This window comes from Tinamus guttatus, unplaced genomic scaffold (assembly GCF_059628265.1).
Source record: "Tinamus guttatus ecotype Peru unplaced genomic scaffold, ASM5962826v1 Tinamus_guttatus_pri_ptg000169l, whole genome shotgun sequence".
Classification (NCBI taxonomy): Eukaryota; Metazoa; Chordata; class Aves; order Tinamiformes; family Tinamidae; genus Tinamus; species Tinamus guttatus.
Window position 1 is genome coordinate 1,891,063 of NW_028288703.1, and position 27,860 is coordinate 1,918,922.

General features: G+C 36.8%; 2 protein-coding genes across 2 annotated transcripts in view; one reads left to right on the forward strand and one right to left on the reverse strand.

Moving 5' to 3' along the window:
• SYN2 (synapsin II) overlaps positions 1–27,860 on the reverse strand; it is a 130,062-nt gene that overhangs the window by 35,410 nt on the left and 66,792 nt on the right. Inside the window, exons 6-7 of the mRNA XM_088522879.1 lie at positions 2,394–2,456; positions 278–420 (exon numbers count right to left, since the gene is read on the reverse strand). Coding sequence (XP_088379005.1) covers positions 278–420; positions 2,394–2,456 — 206 coding nt within the window. The remainder of the gene's footprint in view (positions 1–277; positions 421–2,393; positions 2,457–27,860) is intronic.
• Positions 13,561–26,906, forward strand: TIMP4 (TIMP metallopeptidase inhibitor 4). Its single transcript, XM_010217324.2, has 5 exons — positions 13,561–13,891; positions 22,282–22,379; positions 25,508–25,622; positions 26,134–26,258; positions 26,438–26,906. The coding sequence occupies exons 1-5, from the start codon at positions 13,765–13,767 to the stop codon at positions 26,633–26,635; spliced, it is 663 nt and encodes a 220-aa protein (XP_010215626.2). The 5' UTR covers positions 13,561–13,764; the 3' UTR covers positions 26,636–26,906.

Consider the following 27,860-nt stretch of genomic DNA (forward strand, 5'->3'; position numbering starts at 1 on the left):
CTCATGTCTTTATATGAATATATAAACAAATATTAGCAGGAAAACCCTTGTGGCAGGCTTACCTGTTGTTTTATTCTCCCAATGGCAATCAACTTTTTTTTAAAAAAAGCACCCCAGTAAACCTGGAAAGTCTGAAATACCTTATTTCCAAAGAGCATGACAATGGAGACATGGAGTCAGCACATTTCAATTCAGAGACTCATCTAACAGTCTTAATCTTGTTGATGCTTATCAATTTTGAAATAAAAGGGAGAAAGAAGGTAAGTTTTTAGCTCACATGTACGCTTTGTAGTTACTGCCTATCTTTTGGATCCTGATGTCGTATTTGGAGTCTATGAAGGGTTCAGTAGTGGCGTAGGTCTGAGTAAGTGCAACCACGCTGGCTATGTCCTGAAAGTCGTAGTGGTTGTCTACCTTGATCTGTAGTCACCACGCCACAAGTAAACAGCATATACAAGAGAAAAAAACAGCAGTTAGGAATAAAAGGAAGAATTCAGTTGCAAATGGCATTAATGAGAAATATGGGCTTTGATAGCATTCATTTATATAAAAGAACGGGATATTTTATCTAATTTCTAGATTCTATCTAAAAAATGACCAAGAAATCCTGTACTAAAATACCTATTTTTGAGGAAAAAAGAATTCTTATTCTGCTGTAGAAAGCAATTTGAAGACAGTGGTATTTCATTCTGCTTTAATCCGTATAGAATTCTTGCTGATTTACTAGACTGGACATATAAATGAAACTGTGCATGGGCCAACCATATACTATCCAGTGTCATGGATCTCCCAGGAGGGAGAATCGTGATGTCATGCTGACTGCCTGTTCGCATGGAGCACAGAGCTGGCTCAAGACCAGGATGACCCGTTTTTCCCGGTGTTGTCAAGCTCTCTGTGAGGAGTCAGGTTTTCTAGGATTAGAATTTCCTAGATACAAAAAAATAGAGTTAAGAGATTGTTAATAGGGACTAAGGCCACCAATCTTTAACGTCTTAAGGTAAGATGGTGGTGGAAAGGTGAAAAATACTGATTTGGCAGGGAAAAAATACTGATTTGGCACAGAGAGAGGAAAGGAGGGAGAGAGGGAGGGAGGGAGAGACAGAAAGAGAGAAAAAGAGAGGGAAAGAGAGAGTGTGAGTGTTTGCTCTCAACTCTCAGACAAGTATAGCATAATTTGCCTTTTGAGACCACAAAACCAGAGCCAAATGCTGGTCTCAATTTGCTTTCTGAAAGCCTAATAGCACGCACTGCTCTAATTATGGCAAATGCAAACCCTCGTGCCAGTAATGTCTTTAGGCAGGACAGGTGTAGGAGAAAACCTGTGTTTAGACTCTGACATTCACGGTGTTTCACAAATGGCTGGCATTTAATTTTTAGGGATTGGAAGTATTTTATATTAGGAATATATAGAATTTTTATTTTTAGACATTTGATATACCAAACACTTATGTATATTATCTCCCATTATTATGAGATATTACTATTCAGAGTACAGAAAACAATTTCTAATTCTTTACACTATGCAGTCCACAAAAAATATAGTTTAAGTGATTACTGATTAATTCTCAAGTTGGCTGCCAAATTCCTACTGACTTGCTCAGGACTAATTAAAACAATCACAGGCAAAAGAGCATAACATACAATGCAATTTTTGAATAAAATGCAATTAAATCAGTTTTCCACTGCCCAGTGGCAAGTCTTTAAGGAACTTTTCAAGATTCAAGATGATCAATATTATCATATGATTGCTTTTAGTGTTTTGGATTAGTAAATGTCATCTGAAGTGTTTTCAAAGAGAGAAAATGCTTAATTCATAATAGCTTAAAAAATTGCTATTGGTGAAAGTGAGGTTTAAATCCTGTCCCTTCAACCAACATTGTGAGATAAGTAACTATCAAAAAAACTGTACTCACCACACTCATTACTTTGGAGAAAGAAAGCGGCAGTTAGGTAGTGATATGAAATGGCCACAGAGAATACATTGTGACAAGAAATGAATATAAATCCTTTTCAAGCTGAAACTAGGAGGCAACAACAGCAAAACTTTCCTAAACTCCCAGGCCCACAAAGCTGGACACCTCGACGCTTAATTAGTTTCACTGCAGTCAGTTAAATTAACGAGTAAGGTTCTGCTTTCGGAAAGCATCTCCACATATCCTTAAAGCTACCCCTATATAAGACAACACATAAACCTGAATATATGTTTGAACATATACACAGGTGTTTTAAGTATTTTCTTAAATAGGGCTGTTTTCTTGAATAAAAATAAGGAGAGAGTTGGCAAGGGCAGGGATCACACAGAATTCAGATGAGTGAAAAGTTAAAATAACCAGTAAGCGTCTTATTTTAGAAAAACAACCAAGCTCCTAACATGCAACAAGTAGTGTCTGCACCTTTCCCATGCCTGAATGAGCATGCCCAATCTTCACAACAACAGGAAACGTTGGCATTGTCAGCTAAGAAGGAAAAAGAAAAGAAATATTAGGGATGATAATCATGGGATAGATAATTAATACAGGTCACTTCAGCAAAATATTTATACAACCATACAAAATTCAAAGGCTATTTTTCCAGTCTGTTAAATCAGACCTGCACTGTATCACATTGATGTGCAAAAAAGAACATAGTTCTTGCACTGCTACATTCCTCTTTCTTGCATTCAGTTTTATCTCTGCGCTAAAGAGTCCTGCCAAAGCTGTTCTCACCGCTACAGGTATCCACAAATTGTTCACAGCTACTTCAAACCTGAGCGTTACTTATACCAATTTGGGATATGTTACAAATTACTCAACTTACAGTATCTCAGCTGACAGCAAAATTACAAGGAACATTGCTTATTTTAGGTTCAATTTCAACAAAATTTAAGTATTTACAGGAAAAAAAAAATGAGATGGCAGGTTTTTTTTTATAGCAGAGCCATACCGAAAAAGAGGTCTTTGGATCAGTGATGTGCACAACAGATGCATTATATTTTTTCAGCTTAGTTTAGGATTCAGGGAAAAAACCTTCTAGTGAAAAATCATCAAAAGAAAATATTTGCCATTATTTACATAGATCTTGTTTTGGGAAAGCACTGAACAATCCAGTCTTCACTGTTGATTCTTCTGTTTCTTAAAAGCTTAAGGTATATGTTTAAGGTATGCGTTTAATTGCAATAATATGGCAGTTTTTCAGTGGCAGATAGAAATACACCTTTTTATTCATGGAGTTCTCTCAAAGAGTTTAGTACTTTAATTCCAGCTGGCATTTTTAAAGGAATCATTTCAAGAGGTGGCCTTTGATCCAAAATATATTGAATTGTCTTCTACATAACTCTTTTGGTCTAACCAGTCTAAGTTGAAAGCACTACAAAACTTAATCACTAAAAATGTTGATAGTTTCAAGATAGCAAAAAATCATTTGCAAAAGCACCACATAATAAAGGTCAGCTATACTGCAATTAAAAAATTGAGTTCTCTTTGAACTGCAGGAATGCAAAGTCCTGTGCAGACAACACCTAGCTAGTTCTTTTTTGCTTTCATATTTTAAAGCCAGCTTTTTTTTGTTTCAGTTTTGAGATGGAGAGCAGGAGAACAAATCACAGCCTGCCTCAAGCTGCATGAGGACATTTTTATGATTCAACTATAAACCACTGAAAGGGGGGTTTAAAGGCAATACTGGCAGGCCTCTAAGCAGAGCAATACGGCACCTCTGTCATTAGGAGCGCCACAGATCTCCCCATGAGTCCAGAGCCCTGGAATCCTTTGGGGACCACAGGAACAAACACTAGCTCATACACACGTGCACACACACGCATGCACACACATAGATATATGTGTATATTTGTGTGCATGTGTATACTCATTTACATATAAAAAAGCAGCTCTCATTCTCCCTGGAAGGGTGCACGAGCCCAGGGAGGTGATGGGAGCCCCCTGCTCGGCGCTCGCCCTGGCCAGGACCTGCGGCCGCGCAGAGGGCGGCGCTGGGCACCGCATTTCAAAGCAAACCAGGAGAAACCTGTAGAAACCTTCACCTGTGAACCTGAAGACACGTTCCCTTGGGGTGTAAAAACTGCACTATGTTGCACAACGGAAAGAGTAAAGCATTTTATGAAGCAGAATCCTTTCAAAAATCTCTGTAACAGAAGTCTGGATTCTTAAATTTCAAACCGAGAAACATTTAGCATTGAAGTTTACTTTCCGAAAAGACTCATTTTAAGAGTTTCTGTTACTTATTAATAGCAAAAATTAAAACTACATACTTAATGACCAAACAAATCTAACAGTTGCTACCACAGGGCACCTTCAAACTGGGAGCTCGTTCACATTTGACATGAGTATTGCAATAATACTCAAAAACCCTTTGGCAAAAGAGCTACCTGTCCAGTTTTATAAGTCTAACCCAGCCTTTGTTAACTACGCTGCAGAAGGATTTGCAAAGCAAAGGGGATTCAATACTGCAAGTGATGAAATACATAATGGAAATATTAGAGCATCTATGGTTTTAAAGTGTGATGGCAATGCCCTATCTGAAAAAAACTTCTGTGTGTTTAACAACATAACTATCCAAATAACTATGTATTAGTTGGATGACATGTAACGATTTATTATTTTATCTTACATTCCTGCAGTTTATTTTATCATTTTCAAAGCAGTGCAATTGAAAGTAATTCTCTTAATGGCTTATGAATGTCACTAAAACTGATTCTGTAATGGGCCTCATTCTTTTCTTTTTTCCATGAATGCATTTGAGGTTAGTTGGCCTAGTCCTCAGAGAAGTGATTTTTCTACAGTAACTAGATTTGATCTTTTAAGCATAGATTTGCGGTGGAAATCCACAGGTTGAAGGCAGCTCAATCACATTGCCTCAAACTGGAGTTTCACTGGTGGAGTCTCTAAGTGCCCTGGGATCCGGACTCCACAAACTCTTCAGTTTACTGCAGGCCGCTATACCTGGAGACTCATATTTTTATTTAAAATTCAACTTCTTAAATTGTTGTGGCAGCTGTAGTATTCTTGAATTCTTCTACATTACTGATAACAGTGTGGACAGCAATCCCTCAACATCTCATAGTCACGGATTTTCAATTAATCTGTCACCAGAACTATTCATACTGACTGGTTTGATAAGAGCAAAGACAGAACAGGATAAACGCACAAAATACATTATTTTCCTTTTGCTCTTTTTGTCTCCCATACTCCTGACAGGCAACGAGCAAAGCAATTACAGTTGCAATGAAACTACTTAGATTTCCAACAGACCAACAACTATCCCAAAATGGAGAAACACTGACCAAGTTTCTAAACTCAGGAAGAAGTTGATTCAATATTCAGCAAATGCTGAACAAGCACTAATAAAGGCAGGCACGAATTCAAAGCAAATAGTTTTGAAATACATCACAGGAGCAAGTTTCTCATGTCGTCAAGTCTCACGGTCAGGTCATGACATCTACTGGATTAGCCAGCTTGAGACCACAAAGCTTTTTGAAACTGCTGGCATGGGGAGCAGTAAGTTATCAAATCTTCTTCATTAAAGCTTGAAATGTTTTGGATTGTCACTCTTCAGTTGATGTAACTTTGTATTTCAAACACTCGTTTTCCATGTTAGCAAATTACATTCAAATCATTAGTTATTGTTCAGTATTTTAAATACCTAAAACCTGCAACACCATACTGTATTGTATAGTCTAATATATAATAATATATGCCCAAATATTTTAAATACAATATGGTCGTTTCATAAATGACTCCAGGCTGGCCAAACTTTGTTGTGATGTCACTTATCAATGATGATACTGAGCAAACAAGAAAATGTTGAAAATTCAATTCATTTCAGAAAATACTGCTAGATTAACATACATCAAAACTGAACATACCTAGGCAGCTAGAGATAACTGTAAACATTAAAGTCCTCATTGGGAAAAAGGAAGGAAACCGTTTTTTTTTTTTTTCCTGGAAGATTAATTTTTTCATTCATACACATAGTATTTATAAAAGTATTCATTAGCATCATTTAAAAAATCTGGATGTATCCCCTGGCCCACAAGATAAAACTAACCAAAATGAACAAGTCTAGGATGCTCCTGTTGTTAAGATTACAATTTTGGAGTTGCAGTGCAAAAGAAAGTGTTAAAGCAGCAAGATCCTGTTGGGCGTGAAACTTGGATAAAAAGAAAAGACAGCATCTGTAAATGTTAAGAGCTTTGCAGATGAAACAGGAGAGGGAGACTTGGGATGTTTAAAGAACAAAATATAAACAAAATAAATACAGAAAATACTGTATTGAAGTATTGCTACAGAAATAGTTTCAGCAACTCTGAGCAACTAATTAACAAGACTAAAATGTTCGTGCTTACCTCAGTAACGTCATGCTCAGAGAGCTGCACTCTTTTTACCCTGTATGTTTTTTTTTTTTTTTTTTTTTTTTTTTTTACCTACTACCCATATTTTCAGGGTACTTCTATGAAAAATAAAAAGTAGAATCATCAGTCTGCACTAATGTTTCTTGGTCACTCTTCCCTCTTAAATTCATCAATCTGTTTTTTCTTTGATACTGAAAGTTTTGTACTGCTCATATACTACCAGTGCAGCGGCAGAAAAAAGAACCCTGTTACTTGAACATATCAACGAGTCATGTCCTTCCAGTGAACCTGACAAAATAAACTTAAACTGTTTTAAAAAGAAAAAAAAAATATGTTGTAATTAGAGGCAGCTGGCAACACTATTAATTTGGTGAACATAGGTTCACTCTTCAGGATTTGTGAAGCAATCAAAGACTTCATATCCCCTTGTTACAACCCTATTTCTGCTTTGTCAGTTCATTCTTTTCGAAAGTTGAGCCAAACCCAAGTTCTAGTCAAAAATCCTACTATGATATCTCTCTCTTTTTTTTTTTCTCTCCTTTGAAAAGATTCTGAGCTTGTTGCAGGGTGTTATATCATTTTATTGTAATAAATTTAGAAGGAGTTGTCAAACTTAGAGATTGACTTTTAGATTTTATGACATTTACACCGTCCTGTGCTGGTTCAGTGCCTGGAATGCCATCCCCATCTGTACAAAGAGATTCCTAAACATGTACGTATCCTGAGGAAACCGGTGATCAAACCAGGCGTTATTTCCACATGGTAACACTGCACAGAGCTTTCTGTACAAAATGCAATGACTTAACATGCTTCCATTTTTCTCCTGTATTTAGTCATGAAGCCCATTTACTCTGAAACAGCTTGGAAACGAGATGCTGTTTGCTAAATTCTGAACATCACAGATATTTCAGATATTTGACCCATCTTCTCCTGAGCTTCTCCTAAGTAGGTGAGCATGAACAGCTAAGAAAATCTGTTACCTTACTGATTCTCTTACTGGCTTTGACAGCATGTTTGGTTACTACCACTATATTCCTTGCAGCATGAGCATACAAAGAGAAGATAGATGGATCTGCCTGGATTTCACTCATTTTATTGCATTCATCTTTAATTATCTGGCCACATAGTGATTCCTCGATCTGTATGTACTATGTTTTCAACTGCAGAATTAAGTACTCTAGTTTGAGATATTAATATAGCAGTTACCTACCGCTATTATCTTCTGCATCGCTGGTGTGAGGACTATTTAACTGACCAGTAAACTGAACGCACACTGTTGATCTCTGTTATTACCTGCATTTTTCCTAATGTAACATCAATAATACCAACCTTTTCCCTTTCAGGCATTTTCGTAAGTTTATTAGTTTTCATAGCTTATGAAATTTATGAGTTTCAGAGCTTATGGGTTACTACAGCATCATCCAGTGATATTGCTGCTTTAATTATGTTAAGATGAATCCTAAAAAATTGAGTTTTATATGTTAACTACTCAAAGGTTTGTAAATTCTTCTGAAATATAAGTATCTTTAAAGAGTGTTTAGAGCTACATAATATATATTTTTGAGATGTAACCCTAATTCTTGTAAATGTAAGTTAAATTGTTATAGATAAGAAATATCATAAAATGTAATCATATAAAAATAAAACTAAGCAAAGGTCATCTGCTAAAAAACTAAAAAAGAGCCATTTACAAAAAAAAATGGGGTGGAGGAAGAGAAAAAAAGAGAGAGAGAACAGACATTTCATGGGGAAGGTATTCACACTGGCTTTAATGTCCTCAGTGTTCAGCTGACTGGAGAAGCCACAATGGGGAAAAAAGGCAGAAAAAAAGAAAGCAGCAAAACATACACACAAGAAAGATTTCATAAATATGACTTACCTCAGACTCAGTGTTTAAATATTTATCTTTCCAATAATCTCCTAGAAAAGTTCATTTAACCACTCCAGTTCCATGTAATTTATTTGTGGACTATGCATCAGACTAAATCTAATTTTGCTCTGCTTACTTTGGGAAAGGGAAACTAAAAGTGAAATAATGAAGGTGGCTTTTTATTCATTTTCTTCCTTCCCAGAAGCAGGCAGGAAGAGTCCTAAATCAATAAACAAGCAGAAGGTGGCCTTTCTCTGCTCTCTTTGGTTTTAAGAAAATACAGTGCAAGACGGGAGCTGGGGGCGGCAGGATGCAGGAGCGCCCGCTCTCCAGCAGAGGTAGCTCCACAAACTGCTCATCTCTAAGCACAAACTTAAGCCCTTAGGCCCTCGTTACTCTCAACAATTACAAGAACAATTCAGAAACACCGAACCCCATTTCCCCCGTCTTGCATAGTGGGAAAACAAAGTAGATGTCAAATCCTCTGTGTATGGAGGAACATCTTCCACCCAGGAGACATAAGTGGCGCATCTGGGGAGAGTCCAAAACGGTTGTAGTATCTAGTGCCCAGGAACACGGGCACTAAAGAAATCTAAAAGGTCAAGGGCAAGAAAAGAGCCTAACTACTTTGCAAGGTCATCAAAGAGACGACTTGAGATTCGCTGTGATGTCTGGATTCAAAACAGAGGGTTCAGAGGGCTTTTAAACAAGCAAGTACAATACAGATGGGATGCTGGGAATGCAAGGCCCTTTCAGCTCCTGCTGGGATTAACGGGAGAGATGCAACTCCAGCTCCCAGTGCCATTCACTTCCATTAGCACCACTTACAGGAACGGGGTACTACAAATTAATCTGAACCACAAATTCAATCAAAACACCTTTGTTCCCACAAATAGTAGAAAAAAAAAACAAATAGAGAAAAAAAAGCCATCTAGATCAATACAGAAATGACACAGTGACACAATAGTAGAGAAGTCTTCATATTTTTTCTTACATTTCTAATGCACATACAGTGTGAGAACAGAAATCACCATGAACCAGAAAAACAGTGAGTAAAGTATAATAGTAGCAGATCAGAACAGTTCCCACAAATCTGTAACAAATTCTTGAGAATAAAAACCTTTGCAGATCCAAGTTTTATCTTGATTCTGGCCTCTCACAATCATTCCATTCAAATAACTCTGCCAATTATTTTGCAAAGTGCTGCTTCTAAAACAAGACACTTTATCATCAAAAAGTTATCCAAATTGCTGTGACCACATAGTATATGGGTTTTTTATTATAGTATTTAGGAAGTGAGAGCTAAAAATACCATCCCTTTTGAAGTGGGCTACAGCCCATATAAATGTACTGGTGTTTAAGACCCATGAAAGGCTCATATGTTTGGTGAAATACTACTTGAAGTTCAAATTTTCTATACCATTATTCAATTTTTGTATGGGATGCATACTGTAGCCACGCCAGACAAACAGAAAGCAGTTTTTAGGAAAAACACAACAAAATGAAAACTAGAGAAAACACCAGAAGTGTGATAATACATCCAAGGAGCAATAGATAAACTATTACTGCAGAGAATCCTGCCTGCAACTATTCTAAAGTATGATTCAGTATAGAGAAAAAACAACAGAAGTGGATGAAAAAAAACATACCCTATAAGTTGCCAGGAGCTAATGTACAGAGAACAAGCTGTCTGGATACTGCAGAGATTCACGCTACCTGACACCTGGAAGGCAGAGTCCCTCTCTGCTGCGCCTCCTTATTCTCTCCCTTGTAACCAGCGCGCCTCTGGAAAAGCCCCGTGCGCACCTTATGAGCCCCCTGACAGAACTCAATGCTGTGTTCAGAAAGGCTCGTGATCAGTGCCCTACAACCTGCACAGCGCTGCCTCTTGGCAAAAGCTGAAGAGGTGCAGAGAGGAAGCGCAGCACTCTGAGACCACACGGCAGGGCAGGCCAGCCAGAGCCGGTGCTGCTGGAGAAGCATCCTGTGGATACTCCCCAAAAGCAGCCAGAGGTAGACAGGAGAGACGGGAGAAGGAGGAACGGACAGATGGGAAGCATGGAGTAGAAGTGAAGTGACAGTGTGGCCTCTCCCCACGCCAGCTCTGAGGCTAGCGCACCTCCCGAAGCACCTTTCCCTGGGGCAGGAGGGGAGGTACCGGGAAGACACGGTATCTTGGCTCCGGAGTTCAAGCAAAGCAACAGTCACTACACCCGAGTCTGTGCCCCTGTAACATTTAATAGCAGCAGATCTAGTATTTGTCATGCAGATCTCTGGGGTGCATTAGAAGATAAGAAAACATGATTATAATTAATCATTATTTCTTCCAGAAGGTTTAAGCTATATATGAAAAATTAGTAAGAACCACAGCAACCAGCAAGTAAAAATACTCCTTCGTATTATGTCATATACAAAATTAGAGGTCCCACTGAAAAGACACGCAACTGATTATAAACCTGATTGTAGCCAGCTTTACTGCCCTCTTTACTTTCTATAGCGTACCCACCTGTAAACACAACTAATTATATTACTCTTCATTTTTTATAATTTACCAGAAAACAGAAATGAGTGGACACATGACAATTTAACTGGAGAGAAATGAGAAGGTGTCAGGTACTGTGTCAATAATGAATTAAGGGACTCAGGGGCCATGTCCTTTGATAAATGAAGTTTTCTATTGCTTATTAGCACGTGTGAGTTATATCAGAATATTTCCAAGGAGTGGGTGCTATTTAATGCTGCTGCTCTTCGCACCTCAGAGTTATGACATAATTTGCTATATTATGGCCTACTTATCAAACCAAATGAAACTCCATATTATAACAACATACAGTGTAGTGAAAGAGGCCCTATATTGTCAGACAATCTATGCAAATAGTAAAAAAGAATGTGTTTTACTTTAGTTTGCACATGTTTATAAACTGCTGGTTACTATTTCCATGATATTATTTAAGACAAAAGATGATAATTAAAATAATGCAAGGAATACTTCTATGTCCTTTTGGATTAACAAGCTTTCTATTTTACAGTATCAAAATCTGATTTTTAAGGAAGAACAGTTGATGAGCTTTAGTGTTTCTTCAAAATTCTCTGAACTTAGTTTTCTTGATACAATGAAAAATAATAACAATACACAGTATAAGAATGCACAGTACAGCTTCAAGCTAAGAACTATTGACGTTGTTCAGAGGCAACAGGTATGTAAAACTGTACTGATATCAGTAGGAACTACAGGTGATATTTGGCTTCCCTGATAATTGTGCTTAAAATATACTTTCTTGCATGAAAAGATGTTTCTGAGTACACAGATTGAGACATATTACGAACCCTTTCAAACACCATGATGTAAACAGTTCCCAATTACAAAAGCTTTTTTGCATCACGTTTTTACCCCTTTTAAATGACATCTGGATTTAATGCACATAAGGTATTTAGAAGCCATGCTGATATCCCCAGTAGCCATAGTATAGTACATGGCAAGATGATAATACTGCAGCCACCTGCAATTATTATTCAACTACTATAGCCACATGGATTGGCTACAGGAAAACAAATTATTTAAGGAAAAAACTACTTTTCCCAAACCTAAAAACTGTGAAATACTTGGTGTCATTAGTTAAAAAGCACCTATCTCCAAAAACAACCGTAATTTGAAGATCTGTTCTTCTTCCAATTGCTGTTTAATTTATTAACAGATTGCTGTGCAATGGTATGGCCAGCCACAAGGGCTGGCCTCCCTCTCTGAAGTCATGGGGGATCCAAGCACATTCATGCTGGATTGCCACGTGTACACATCCAGCTTCTTTTTTTTTCCTCTTGTTCCACGCTGGGCTTCAGAAACTGCCTAGCTACAAGCTTCAATGAAACACACATTACCACTGAAAGGTCTCACAACTGATTGCACATTCCAAACAGATCCCTTCTAACCCTGAGTAGGTCAAAAGAGACCTACCCCTGGAACCTCTTCTACAGCCATTCGCTTCTCTAAGTGCAACCACACTCCAAATGTTCCTCCCAGCGGCAGGCAGCTTTGAAAGATGCTTAGAAATGCAACTGGATTGTTCCAACAGCAGCTGCAGGCAATACTATATAAAATTGGATTTTTTAAAAAATAATATTGCTAAAATTACCATATAAAATTTAGTTTTAGGTTTGCTTTTCTACATTTTGTCAGATATATGTATTTAATTCCCAGCTATGCCTACAAGAGAGTTGCAAATGAATTTCTAACTTATCACAAGATATTTTCATATTATATTAAATATTTTGTTTTATGCAGTATTAGTGTGATTTCACTGAACATAAGAATTTTTAAGACATGCATTCCATAACATCTATATATTTTGCCTAAAGCAAAATGTGCCTTAGGTTACCACTATGTAGGCAGACAGGCTTCCTTGAGGTAAGAGCAGAATATTTGCCCAGGATATTCAGTTATTACTTAAATTTTAAGCAAATAGTAATTAAAATGGTCTAGTTAGATCGTCTATCCTAGCAGTCATGTGATGCCATCCTGAATGAAATCAATGGTTGTCAGTTAATCCCTTCATCACTTTCTATTCCCACTGCCTTAAGTTAGACTTGGAAAGCAATAGTCCTAGAACTAGTGCCCACAGAGGCCATTAAAATACCTGCTTTGGGGTTGTTTCTTTTCTTTTTCTTTTTCCTCTCCTTTTTGCTACCTCCTTGTAGCTCAAACTTTCTGGGTAAGGTTTCAGCTTCACATTTATTTCATCATTTCACTCACATTAAAAGGTTCCTGAAAGAAGCAGACTTCTTCCAGGTAAGAAAGGAAAAGCACACTGAAATTAAAAAAAAAAAAAAAAAAAAAAAAAAAAAGTTACTGCTTGATTCCCAAGTTCGCTAATTTCAAACTGTATCTGTGATGAAGCAGTAATTTTTTTTTTAAATCCTTATTCCTGATAATTACTAATTGCTCAATGCTTACAAATAGAGCACCGATACCTTTCCTTTTTACAAAGTTCCGTGCAGCCTGCATACAGGGACATCATTTCAAAAAATGCCCAGAAGGGCAAGGACTTCAAATGAAAACAGTTTCTAAAAGGATACCTTTGCTTACTTGCTTTAAACAGAGAGGGTTGCAGGACTGCTTTTTAATTCAGCCTGGAAGGAAACCCACTAGGAAAAGATAAAACCTCTGCTCTACTGAAGATCATAAAATTAGCTTTAGACAGTTGCAAAAGATGCTAAGCAATAGCTTATATTGGCTCCTAAGAGCAACACCTCCGTTCTTCCTAAGAGTACCTCTGTGGGTACAATAACTTTCACCAATGATGTGCTTTTTCCTTAAAGGAAGGCGGAGTTAGGAGGTAGTGTCAGGGCCATAAATAAGAGGATCTTATGTCAGGGAAATTAGAAGTCAGTCAACATAAGCCTATACTCAGAGTGAGCATTAGAGGGCTTTTCTAAACCATCTAAGGCTGCTGAAATTGAGGCACCGCAGGAGGAATCCGAGAGTTACTCGGGAGCTGAGATCCAAAGGCAGGAGCGAGGCAGCGGTTTCTCTCGGCTGAGGGGCTAGCGGGGCAGCATGAAGCGCGCGCCGGGAGCGTTGCTGCTCGCAGCGCTGCTGCTCGCCAGCCGGGCGCCGCAGCGCGCCGGGGCCTGCAGCTGCGCCCCTGCCCACCCGCAGCAGCTCATCTGCGACTCGGCTCTAGGTGAGTCCCAGCGGCGCAGCGCGACGCTGCCGCGGCTCAGCTGGCTGCGCCCGCGGGTTCGGTGTTTAGCCAGGTGGCTCGGGCTCTCTGAGGATTTTGAAACAAAATAACTGCAAAATGTCCTTTGAAAAAAGAGGGCTATGGAAAAATAGTGGCAGTAGCTCTTCTGTTTCTTGCTTTTCCAGAATATTGTGTGGGTTACAAATTGTTGAAACTGCTTTATTATTTAGTGCTTTTTCCTTTTTAATAGGGACATCTTCTGTATCAACTCCTAACTTAAAGTAGGAAATAGTATCTGTACCTTTAAAGGGCTTCCGTTAACAGCATCTCTAGTATAAGATTTTATCTAAATATGCACATGGTATGTATGAATTCTGCATATTAATACTGGTGGCACAGCTGGCTGTAACACAGAACTCTTGGAAAACAAAACAAATAACAAAAATCCTCCCTGAGAATACACTGAAAGACTGGATCTTTGTTCTGCTACACTACAACTTATTTACATTTGCTTTTTGTCATTTTTGGAAAATACTTGACCAAGAATCTGTATGGACATTGATTTTCTATTGGTAAGCTGGCAATGGAGTTTCTGTATAAGTATAGCTTTCCAGGCTTTAGGACAACTATGTTTCCTGATATTGGGTCAACTTTGCAGTTGTCAAACAACTTACAGAAACAAACTAAAGATCTCAAAAATTAGACTGCATGGGTATGAGAAATATGATGTTCTCCAGTCTTTTGATTTCATTAGCTCAAGCTGAGGCTGGTTAGCTTCCATCTAGTGTGAACAGTAAATGTAGAACATGAGTTTCCAAAGTGTCACAAAATTAGCATCTCTATGGGGCAAGCAATACCTTCTGCATACTGATTAATTGCTTTTATATCCTGACAGAAAATCTTTGTAGCCATGACAAACTCTGAGCTCTGTTTGTGGCCATCAGTTAAATTGTTTTTTTAATCTAGCTGTGTTAGGCTTTTTTTTTTTTTTTTTTTTTTTTTAAAGTTACCTACACCAAGCATGACAAACATTGACTTGTTTGAGGTGAGAAAAAAAAGTTGTGCTTCCAAAAGCTTAAACATATATGTTTACTTTGAACTATATTAGTCTGATACATTCTTAAATGTAATAAAGTAACAGTTTTTCAAAAACAGACTTCAAGAAATACTTCTAGATAAACAATTTTCCAACCAAGAGGAAATTCAAGCTACTCATTATGACCATATTCCTTAGGGATGGCATTCTGCCCATTCTTTTTAAGGCAAGTTTTCTTAGATTTATTTTACAAATGGTAAATACATACTATTTTTTAATTTCTCATTAAATTCTGAAGATTGTAGAATGAAAGTAGATTTGGAAAGAATATTTGAACTCAGTGCTCAAATATTATCTTACCTAAATACTCACATTTAAGTGAATCTTTTGACTAAGGAATGTTTATATTGAAGAATTCTGTTTAGGATTTATCTTTTTAGAATAGCATTTATACATGTTATATGAAATGACAGATATGTAGATACCCACATACATTGGAGATAGGCATACACATTAAACCTACTCTAAGCATTTTTGGATGAATCCATTAATTCACTTTGGACACAATAGCTTGTGCACAAGCAGAGCAAAATACTTCTAAAGGAGCTAGAGAAGACGAGTAGATTGTTTGCCCTGTGTAAAAGAAAACTCCACTAACCATTCTGGCAAAGGCAAATCCTCCATCCCCGATGCCAGAAGTTATTTCATTCCTGTGACTAAAGTGAGATGTCTGTGGGTTGGGGCTGCTCTTGGGCTTGGGGCAGGATAAAACTGGCATCCTGCTGCATCACACACAACTCGACAGCAATGAGGGCTCTGCCTCTGCAGCTCTGCTCCATGTTTAAGCAAGGCAGCTTTGAAGCCACACACACATCCTTCTGGACCGTGCTCTCCCATATAGTAGCATGCCCCGAACTTTTGCTGTTAGTATTACCATGCCCAATTTCTTTCTTTCTTTTTCTTTTTTTTTTCTTTTTCTTTTTTCTTTTCTTTCTTTCCTTTAAGATTTAGGATTAAATTGAAGATTGTACTTCAATTTTCACATCTTTGTACATCCAAAATATTGATAAACAACATAGTGCCAGTTCTCCATCAACTAGAACCTATGGGAGTTGAATGTTAGTCTAGTTCCTCTTGCTCAGAAATTTTTCAATTATTTTTACATTCATGTATCTCTGTACTCACAACACACTGGCTGACAGAGAAAGAGAGATCTGGTCCCATAAAGTGCTGGCTAAAACAAAAATTACGAATGCGTGAAGAGCTCTGCAGAGGTTACGTGGCTGCATGCTCAGGAGGGACAATAATGCTGCGGAGGAGGTTGTGCCAGGAAATGGGTGCCATGCCAGAGCTGCCACTCCAGTGGCCTGCATTGGCTGGGTAATCTTCCCACCTAGCCTTAAGGGAATGTGATTTTATTAAACAAAAAACACAAAACAAGGCAGCAAACATGAACATCTTGGGGTTTTAAATTTCTGTTCAAAGAGAGGTAAATCCTCATGAGGAAGAAAGCACCTACCACCATGAAGATACATCTGCCAAGAGAAAAGGAAGATGCTTTCTGATGAGCACTTCTGCACCTCAGCACCTGCTCTTCCCAAAAAGAGGCTCTTCTGCCTGACATGGAGGATAATTAAAGTAATGCCATGCATCCCGCTAGTATGTGTCAGTGTCCAAAAACTGTCTTATGGCTGCCTTTTTTTAGCATATAGTGAAAAAATGGGCACTGTCATAGAAATGACTAACCAACCCTGAGCACAAATAAGTATTATAATTTTATAGCTTTTAAGAACAGTGCTATGGCTTTAGAGAAGAGTGGCATTCCTTAAAATGTAAGGGAAACCTCACAGCTGGAGGTTGGTACTGTCAGCCTGTTAAAATCTCCTAAAATCATTGACATTAGGAATTGTAAAGATGTTCCAGACAATATATTAATTTTTTTAACTTCTAAAAAGAACAGTAAGAAAAATTAAATATATCAGAGTTCTCCTTTTTACTTGAACTTTTTCATGGCATTAATCCCAACAGCTTGAAGGTTGTAGCTGAAAAATGAGGTGGCACCCTGAAACAGTGAACAGCGGGACACGGTTTATAAGAAACTTACACCTGTTGAACCTAACACTCCTGTCAGTTAGAATATGGTTGCTAACCAAAAAAATTTTAGCTTTTAAGAAAAAACGGCACTAAGTATTGTGTAATAAATGAAATGGAGAAATTTATGTAGTTCACTGATTTAAAATTAGTCGAGTATCACTGACTCATTGCTGAGTATGCAAATGTTATTTTAAAAGTATGCATTACAATGCTAAAACTAAAAACCATGATTTCAAAAAATTCTACACACACTGTGCACAAACCAAAATGCAATCTTAGGAAGAAAAGACTAAATAATATAAAACACCAAACATCAAAGACTGCCATGCATTTAAGCCTATTAACCTACCACCTTTAATCTCTAGCTCTCTCATTAAAATGTTGTATCTCAATGCTGTGGAGTTTCTCCTGCTTCGTGGTAGAGTTTCAGGGTTTACAGCCCTGAATGAACATCTACAATAACATGATGTATGTTGTTCTACAGACGTTAGAATATAAAGAGAGCATTATTCTTCAGCTGAAATTAGACAGATGTTGATTACTAGTCAAATTATGTGGTATTCGAGGCTTGTGAAGTAGAAAGAAATATTTCTGGTAACACAAGTAGCAGCTGTAAAAACACTGCAGGAAAAATAAAACCAACCTTGAACAACATTAGAAAATCATACTATTTCTTCTCTAATATTTAATTTAAAAGTACACCACATATCTATTAGAACAAATGTTCATCTCTTCCACTTGAAGCTAATAAAAAATAGATATTAAGACCTCACTCACACAGATTTAAAAAATAAAATTGCATAATCTTGTTTAACAACAAAGCCAAACTTGATCAACTCTTCCAATACAAGGAATTTCTGCATTCCAAGCCAAAAACACAGAGAGAGTCACAACACTCCAACCTACCTGAATGTGCTAGTGGGCCTGGGAAAGCAGCTTCCTGCTTTGTGGAAACCTCACATGAAAATGCATTTTAGATGCAGACTAGCACAACAGGTAATAAAAGACAAAAGTATATTGTCAGTGAGAGCATCAGTAAGCTATGAATAAATGCGTCTTGTGCAAGAGTGTAGGAATCAGCTTCAGTCTCCCATGAAAACTATGTGATGATTTCGAGAAAATGGATCAATTTTCGTTCAGGACAACTGTCTGCCTGTCTCTCCAGGGATTTACAGTCCTCTGTATATTTTTCCAAAAAATAATGAATGCTATTAAACTATTTTTCAGAGGTGATGATGGTGGCCAGCATATTTTGATAAAAAATAAAGAGCAAGAATAGAGTATTTTGAGAACAGCAGCAGAAGTAATCTTTTGCTGACTTGAAGGGACTGATGTAGAGAAATACAGCTATCAAACAACATAAATACATAAAAAGTGGATGGACAGAATGAAATGCACCTATTTTGCATTGAAAAGAATCTCAACTACATAAGCATTTTTTTCTCTAAGGAAGTTAAAAATTATTACTATAATGAACATAAGGTGAAGCCCTTTTAGTGTTATTTGGTTATTCAGAACAAACAAATTCTTAAAGATCACAAAAAAACAGTTGAAATGTGAAAGTGCAAGTTGCCTATGACTTTCATCGAGAGTGCTTATTGTAAATAAAGATCATATGCTGGTGGTTAGACACCAAATGGCTGAAGTCATCTGTAGTTCTGTAACTTCTTTTTCATCTCAAGCTTTTTTGTAACAAAGCTGATTCTGACTAAAAATTTATATGATGTGAAGTACACTTTCCTTTAATGTATTTTAGAAGTGAAGGTTACACCTTTGTGCTATGTCTGCATTCCCATAGCTAATGTCATAGTCTAAATTTAGTCAAAACTTAAGTGAACTGTCCATGGGCCTCAGAATATTTTGTTAGGCTAATGAGAAAGGATTTAGCCCTCATTTAAAAAAAAAAAAAAAAAAAAAAAATCAAATTGAGACATCCCAGTCTAGACTACCTCCTCCTCCTATTCACCAACCCACCTACTGCTCAAGGAACGGACCTAATTTTGTTTTTTCACTCTGAGCTGCCACTCTTTAATAAAAAACATTCATTTATTACATAATTTAGTGAATAAAAATTTCATTTTGCATAAGTATTGCAATTAGTATTTCAACCTGGATACATGCCTCATGACAATGATACATAACTTAATTCTAAGGAACATATAAATAGCTCAACAGGGATTAGAATGGTCGGTCTTTATTAGTCCTTACTACCTCACATATGGGAACACACTTAGTGTTGCAGTCTTAGTTGATCAATGTTTAAAATAGAGTAATTGACTTTGGAAGGTTCCTTCCAAACTCATCTAGTTCAACCTTGACCAAAGCAGGACCAAGTTGCTTAAGACCTTTTCCAGTCAAATGTGGACCATCTCTAGGAATGGATATTCACAAATTCTCTAAATTAATTGCTCCAATAAAGTAAAATTGGTTAATTGAAGTTTTTCAGAAAAACAAGATTCAGACTTTGGAAAGAAGTATTCTTTCCTGTGATGAAGTAGGGGAAGAATGGATTAGAAGCACCATAGAAATGACTGAGGTGCATTATTAATTTTCAAGAAAAAAACCAAAAATATTCTTTACACTCCTCTAATAGTAAATGCTCTACAATTGCCAAGTTGATTTGCGAAATAGAGTGTTATCCATAGCAACATGCTATGACACTTTATGGTAATTACACCAACTGGATTTGGTAATTACACCAATAGGATTGGAGCAGGTAACTTCCAGTGTGATTGTGTTCTGAGGTCTGCCTGCCTCCTTGTTTGGCTCTTGGTCATCATACTTTTCATTTCAGTTACCCGAGACATCTTTCATTTATGACCAAGAGATAAATTATTTTAATTATATATTCATATATTCTTATATTAGCATAATTAATATTGTAAAATAAATTATAATGATTTCATGGTACCATGATTCAAAATATATGGCTTACAGATCATGCAAGTGCTGTTGAAAGGCTATATTTTACTACTGAAATGTTAGAGAGCAAAAGTTTTTCAAAATACATTATAGTATTATAGATTTTACAATTAAGGAAGGAATGTGAGGCAGGCAATTACTGACCTTAGGACAGGAAGATGATGCATATTTCATAGATTCAAATTCCTCATAAGGAACCAGCAATTGTCTGATAGGTAAAATGACACTATTACACTAAGCAGCCAGGGGTTGTTCTCAGCCAAAGCGAGGAGCAGCCAACCCAGCACGCTGGAACCATTTTTTGAAAAGAAATGCCGACTAGGGGGAATCCTGCCTTATAACCACTCTCTGAACCGTGAGTGAAAAGGGGCAGATGGGTAGGCCAAAGAATGCTAAAACCAGGAAGCACTTGTGGTTAAAAACAGAAGCAACCACATGAATAAGATTTTAAGACAGCTAGACAACCCTGATTGAGAAAAACAATTTGAAAAACAGGAAAATAAAAACTAAGAAAAGCTACAAAGATTTATGTGCACTTACATTTTCAAGAAAACAGAAAAGCAAAGCCCAAATAGCTAAAGATCTAGATATTCTTTTAACAGAAAAGAGTCTTGTTGACTTCCTTCGCCATCTGGAAGCTTTTTATTAAACAAACAAATGAAACTTACACATTATAAAAATAGTTTTCATTATTTTACTACACACCCAGAGAAAGATTCCTTACTGGCAAAAACCAAAACATTATCCTTTCAGCCATAGATTAACTCCATGGAGACATTCTGAGTTATTATTGATCATATGTAATGTTCCCTTTTGAAATCTTTGAAAGTATCAGCAGAGTTTAATAAAAATGAAATTGAGTAATATTTCAGCTTTAAACATAACAGGTTTAATTGTACTACATGTGTTAGGGTATTGACTAAGCAGGAAAAGATTTCTTGTGTATAAAACATGTATGAAGAAAGTGATGGAGCTACCAGTTGTCCCACCCCAGTTTTCTATATTGATTTTTTTTTTTTTTTTTAAGTGTTGATGCAAAGGAAAACAAAGCAGAACAAAACAACATGACTCTAATTTGACCTTTCCAGCAGGTCATCTTTCCACACAATCCACAACACTTTTAATCTGGAATTACATCAAAGTGCTTAAGTACTGTTAACTTGCAGGAATAACACACATCTGCATATGATAAAAGAGATGCTGCCACTTATCATCTGAACAGCAGTTTCATACTTAAAAGAACTCTTTCCTTTCAATTCAACTCGTAAGTCTAAAATGCTCCTTTAAATGACTTTGTATGGCTTGGCTGGAAGGAACTGCGCCAAAAGATGAAGGGCTTATGCTTTGAAGCCTCAGGCATCTGCATCATGTTGATTATTGCATCTAGTTTGTTCTGCTAATAAGTGAGGAAATGAAAATTACCTGTTAATAGATTAGGCTGACCTCTCCTTGGCTGTAAAAACAATTACAATCTAAGTCTCTTATTTTAATTGTCATGTTTGGAAGCCTATTTATCAAGTAAATATGCTTTGGGGGAAAAAGCATGATTTTGATGCCAAATGATTTTCCTCTGCATCAGCTTGATTTTTCTTAGTGAGTAAAAAGTATGAAAGTCTCAGCATGAGGGTGGTCAAATACTTGAACAGGACCCCAGGGAGACTGTAGTCTCCATCCTTGGAAATAATTGGGACTCAGCTGGACATGGCCCTGAGCAACCTCATTCCAATTGGTCGTGCTTTAGGCAAAGGGTTGTAATAGAGCTTTTGAGGTTCCTTCCAACCATCATGACTGTCCCACACTAGTTTTAATTAACAATTTCTTTACTATATATTGCCTGGCATGGTCTTTCTATTTAACTGATAGACTTTCTGTTTAGCTGATAGATCAACAGAAGTTCTTCCTTTGATTATGTCTTTTGACAAACAGTTTTTATCGAAACTCAGTGGTTACTCACTTCAGATTTACAGAGCATAAGTTTCCATAGCCATAAGCAACAAGCACCTCAAGAGCTCAGCAGCCTTGTTCTAGCTTAGTTATGGATAGATTAACTTAGAGATGACCTTTTGAGCTTTTGGTCCTAAACCCATAATGCCAGAAAACATTTAAACAGTTGGATTTCTATCATAAATTCAGGATTTATATCATAGGCAATCCAGATGTTTTTATTGTCAATAGATAATGTACTTAGAGTAAAAAGCTTTAAGGTCTACTTTAGATAAAGAATAAAAAATAATGTTAATCTACCAAAAAAACTTAAAGTAAAAATGCAATTTTATCCATTGCCTGGAAGATGGAGCATATATTTATTGGCTCTTAAACTTTTTTTTTCCTATTACAGTGATTCGTGCAAAAATATCCAGTGAAAAGGTGGTTCCTGCCAGCGATGACCCTCTTGATACCCACAAAATGATCCGGTATGAAATCAAACAAATAAAGGTACATGGAATCAATCAGCTATTTTGAAGTTCATTACTGATAACTAATGTATTTGAGTACAACTAGCTCCAAATTGCTCAAATTCAGAGCAGGATCCACCTGGCTCCAAGATTAGACCTGGATGAACTATACCGAAAATTTAAAGTAGGAATGGAAAAGAAAAAAGTAAAAAGGAACAAAAAAGAAAGCTGTCCTGATATTCATGAGATATTTTGTATCTTGATTAGAATTTAGTTCTTCAGAACTGCTTGATGAAAACATACTTCAGTTTATTAACTATGGTATTCACATTTGCTTACTCTGGTAGATTTTTGAAGACCTATGTTGTATTATGCTATCAACAACTTTGAGGATACAAACTTCATAAACAAAGAACAAGCATTTCCAGCTGAAATAGCAAGGACCTGTGTTCACAACAGGGACATTTGCAGAAACATAGAAACAAAAAATCCCTCATACAAACAAAAATCACATACAAATGCTGCTAGGACAGAAAACTCATAGTGGAAGCATATAAAACAGTGAAGTGATTCAGAATCTCACCGAACGTTCTACTACTACTTTAGCTCCAATAAGGCAAAATATTTACTAAAGAACTTCTGGAAGACATATCCCAATCCCATTCAAGTCGCCATCAAACCCTCACTGAGGTCAAAAAGATTAATAATCTGTTAAGGGATAACAAAAAATAGAAAGCATTTTTCAATTAAGACACATTAATTTTTTTTTCAGTTTAATATGCAGTTTAATCTCTAATTTTTCATAGAATATGTTTTCTTATTATATTTACTCAGAACATGCAAGTAGACTATTATGAATTGATATATGCTTTAAAAAATAAAATCCTTCAAATAGTATCAGCTCTCAGAAAGCTGATAGTGATACATTACCAAGAAAGATGAGAGATTATTTAAACGGACCGTAATAATACTCTAAGTATTATGACTACTGGAGTTCATATTCCCCAGGTCCTACTTACAAACATTTATGGTAGACAAGAAAATCTCAAAATATTCATGGGAGTATCACAGTTTCTGTTAAAGTTTTCTACTACAAACAAACTACATATACACACACACCAGTTTCACTAATTCAATTCTTTTCACCTGTTACCACAGTGCCCCCTCTCCTCCCAAGCTCATTACCAGCTGCCATATTTTGCTCTTAAGCTATTAAGGATAGTTTCAAATGTTTCTTTATGCAAACAACATACAAATACAACAGAAATTCTCTCTCCTCCTATTAGGACTTTAATTTGGCCTTGCTACCCTGCAACACCTAGTGAGCAACTTTACAGAAATGCAAATCTTACATGTAGGCACAAGAATGAGAAGCGTAGTCTGTGCTCTTATTTTCAGCCTATAACCCAGGTCTTCAGTGGCAGAACACTGAAATCGCTGAAATCCATTTGCACGCTTTGGACTTTCCCCCACATTTTCCTAAGTGGAAAGCCCAGGAGGTTTCCTAAGCTCAGAAACATCACTAAGATCTTCATTTAATTCCACTGAGCTTCCAAAAGCAAGTCTGCTAGGACAGGACCTGCCAGAGAGGTTTTTAATAAAAGATGTTCTCCACTTTTACACAACAGATGTCCTCTCTTTTTCTGTACATGCTTTGGCTAGGGACAAAGCGGTCACCCTAGTGCACCTTCCAAGCCGCACAACCTCTAGCTGCAACAGAAGCAGATCCTGAGTTTTAACCCTGGCACACAGGTTGCTCAGCCACATTGTCTTTAACAATCACAGAAACAAAACCTGCATTTGCAAGTTCTGCTCACTGCTCAAGCTAACACTTTGCACTAGCAGGGAAGCAGGTTCTTTACAATACACATGCAGTCTGCTGCTGCTTCCTCATTTGGCCATCTTTTTGAGAAGATCTTCCAAACTGGACTAGTAGATACTTTGCAATAACCAGACTACTTTTATCTAATAAAAATCGATACATTGCCCAATACAAATTTAAGATTTTACCACGCACAGCTGCTTTGCATAGGACATTGTTTTTGTTTTGGGCTTTTTTGCTTGTTCTGTTTTTGCTGGATGCTTGTTTCTTTTAATAAGTATTATAAAACCTCATCTAACATTTTTGAATCAGAAGCCCTATGACAACTATTTTGACTTTTTAAAATCTGTAACTAAAGGCTTCAGAGTAAAATCAACATATTACATCATACTTTCTTGGGTCTGTACTGTTTAAACCTCTTGGCAGAAATTGAGCAATCTGACCATATTGTGCAGTGCTGCCAGGGAGAGCTGGCCCCTGGGAGCAGGGGGGCTTTGCAAGCATCTACAGCTGTCAACACCCAGCACGACGTGACCAAGCCGGGCCGCCTCTGCGGTGGGATTTCAGTTATGTCACATTAGGTGACGACAGCCGTTCTGAAGCCCATTAGCTTCTCATGATTCCCTCTCACATTTGGCTATAACAAGATGTGCTTTGATTTTTAAAAAAAAATAGTTTACGAATGACAGTCATAGCTGGAAATGCCACTTAGGGAGCAGGCAATCTGAATCCTGCATGGATTGGATTCTGATCCTTTACGTTTTGGTGCTGCAGGCTATCAATTTAAGAACTGGATTCCATTTTCCAAGAGTTGTTTCAGAAGATCACATTGGGCATAATTCTAAACTGCATATGGGAAAAAGAGTTTGTTTTAAGAAGAGTATAGGAACAACACTCAGTTTCTTTGTATGGTTCATTTTCTGAAAGTTACACGCATTTACACTAATCAGGACAGAATTTCCTATATTAATATAAAGAAATTCTTGCATCTTCAGATGTTCAAAAGTGCAGCACCTCATTTAAGCTAAATGTTGGGTCTGAACTACTCCTTAATTGGAACAAGCTAGTAGATTATAATTTGAAATATTTAAAGACCAATTAAATTATTAAATGTGCTTTTTTAGTGGCTTTGTAATTTTAAAAAACAAAGATCTTATTTTCTTATAAGCAATGGACACATTTCATTTCACATATAGATTGGATCTAACTGTTGGTATTTTCTCTTGTAAGTTCAGACAGCAAAGAGTACTTTCCCAGAGGTACATCATATAACAACTGTTGCTTGCAACTAATTTTCATTTTTGTCTCCACTACTGATTTACTATTCATTTTCTGATAATTTTCAGATGTTTAAAGGATTTGAAAAAGTGAAGGATGTCCAATATGTCTATACTCCTTTTGATTCATCACTCTGTGGTGTGAAGCTAGAAGCTAACAACAAAAAACAATACCTTTTGACAGGTAAAATAGAGTAAGACTAACCTACCTATAAAAGCGGAAGTAACTGTTCAGCGTCAAATCAATTAACTTTTCAAAACTAATCAAATGTTATAAAACTAAGTATTTATTTAGAGTCGACATGGACAAACAAAACGGAAAGTATAAATTATATAAGGTTGTAATTGTACCTTGATCTTACGCCTTCCAGCATTCATCAAAAAGTCTTCTAAGTTTTAGAGGAACTCTACTGTAAGTACATCATTAGTAAATAAATACGCTATTTTTATTAACTTTAAACCAAGAGTGCTAGTTTTCGCATTAATGCAAATGGATTTAACGAGACTACACATGCCTACCTCTATACAAATGCGTAAACACAGACTATTCTATAGAGCCCAGGAATCCTGGTTTAACATACCAGTGCTTTTTTATTATATTTTATTATTATTACAACAACCTTTGCATTCCATAACCTCAGTATTTAGAAAAGTTTCATTTGTTTGCCTTATTTTTCTTATTTTCCATGCTGTAGGACAAATTTTAAGTGATGGTAAAGTCCTTATCCATTTATGCAACTACATTGAACCATGGGATGATTTATCCTTGTCTCAAAAGAAGAGCCTAAATCAGAGATATCAAATGGGCTGTGGCTGCAAAGTAAGTAGAGAGTGAAACAGTGCGTAACAGTGGGTCCTGCCTTAAAGGAAATAGCATCGTTCACTGATAGGTTCTGTTTTCTTATGCACAAAATATCATACAATTTTATTTGTGAATAAATATAATTTTAAAGAAAGCTTCAGTTTACTGAAATCATGTACTACTTACTTCCCATTCAGATCACTACCTGCTACATGGTGCCCTGCTCAATCACCACCCCAAACGAATGCCTCTGGACAGACTGGCTCATAGAAAGAAAGCTGTACGGGCACCAGGCCAAGCACTATGCCTGCATCAAGCGCAGCGATGGCACTTGCAGCTGGTACCGAGGTGGTCCACCCCCAGAGAAAGAGTTTATTGATATCAGCGAACCTTAAAACGATCACTTCCTAAAAGCCTCGGCGTCTCATTCCACCAAGCCCTGCACGCTCACAGCTTCGAACTGCCACTGTCTAATGTATCTGTTGCTTAGAAACAAAAACAAATTGTCCTGCACAGCTCAAGCACAGGGTTTGTGGAACTGGCACTCAGGCAAGAAGAGGAACAAATCTCCTGGAGGTAGCTACTCTGTAAAGTTATGCTCTGTACAGAGAGGCTTACACTGAGAATGCTCCTCTGTGCTCCTTGCAGCATAACCTTTTTTTTTTTTTTTTTTTTTTTTTTTTTAACAACACCAATATGAATGTAAAAGAACAAGAGTATTGTCAGAATTTCATCCCCTATTTCAGCTACCCCACAGATTAAGAAAGCCCCAGGTTTTATTCCACATCTTTCTCATGAAATAAATATTTCATAGAACTATTTTTTTCTGTATGAAAGTCTTCTGATATGAAAGAATTATTGTACAGTGTATATGTAAAGTATTATAACAATGTGCTATAAAACAATTCAAAGATTCATGTTTTTTCCTTATCTGTCAAAACATGCTAAACATTTTTGTGATTAAAAAAACAAAAAACATTATGCTCTTATTTTGTATGCTATTTCGGTCATAGCTTTGTCTGCAGTCATAGCTTTCATGGGTAACTAAGTTAAAGCATGCCTACAAAATGAAAAGCCTCTCATGCAATTCATGGCTCTATGGAGCAGCCTATACTCTAGAAAGAAGAGCCAGATGTTTAATGCTTATGCTCTGCATAGAATCAGCACAAACAGCAGCAGTCTAAAACAGCTTGTATTTAAGAACCATGCCCCTCTTCAGTGCGGTAGTAGTACTTGGTTATGCCTCACAGATGGAAACCTGAATCTAGGGCATTTTATTTCAGGACATGCCTTGGCTTTTAAAAGTTTATGTAAAAATACATGCAATAGGTATTAAATAACTTACATGGAAAGCGCTTTCTAAAAAAGCTCCTACATATTTGACCATAATCAATAGCTTCAATTTACATTAATCATTTTTCACTCATTAAAAGCACACTGTATTACACTACAATGAATTTGGTAACACATGAACCTATACCATACCAGAAAAGTGTTATATCATATTTTGTCTTTTAGTGTCTTAAATTTACAAGTTACTGTAGTTAGCAACTAATCTTACATGTAATGAAGGTTACAAAAATAACTTAATTGGCAGCAGCAGAACTTAAAACTTTCCTG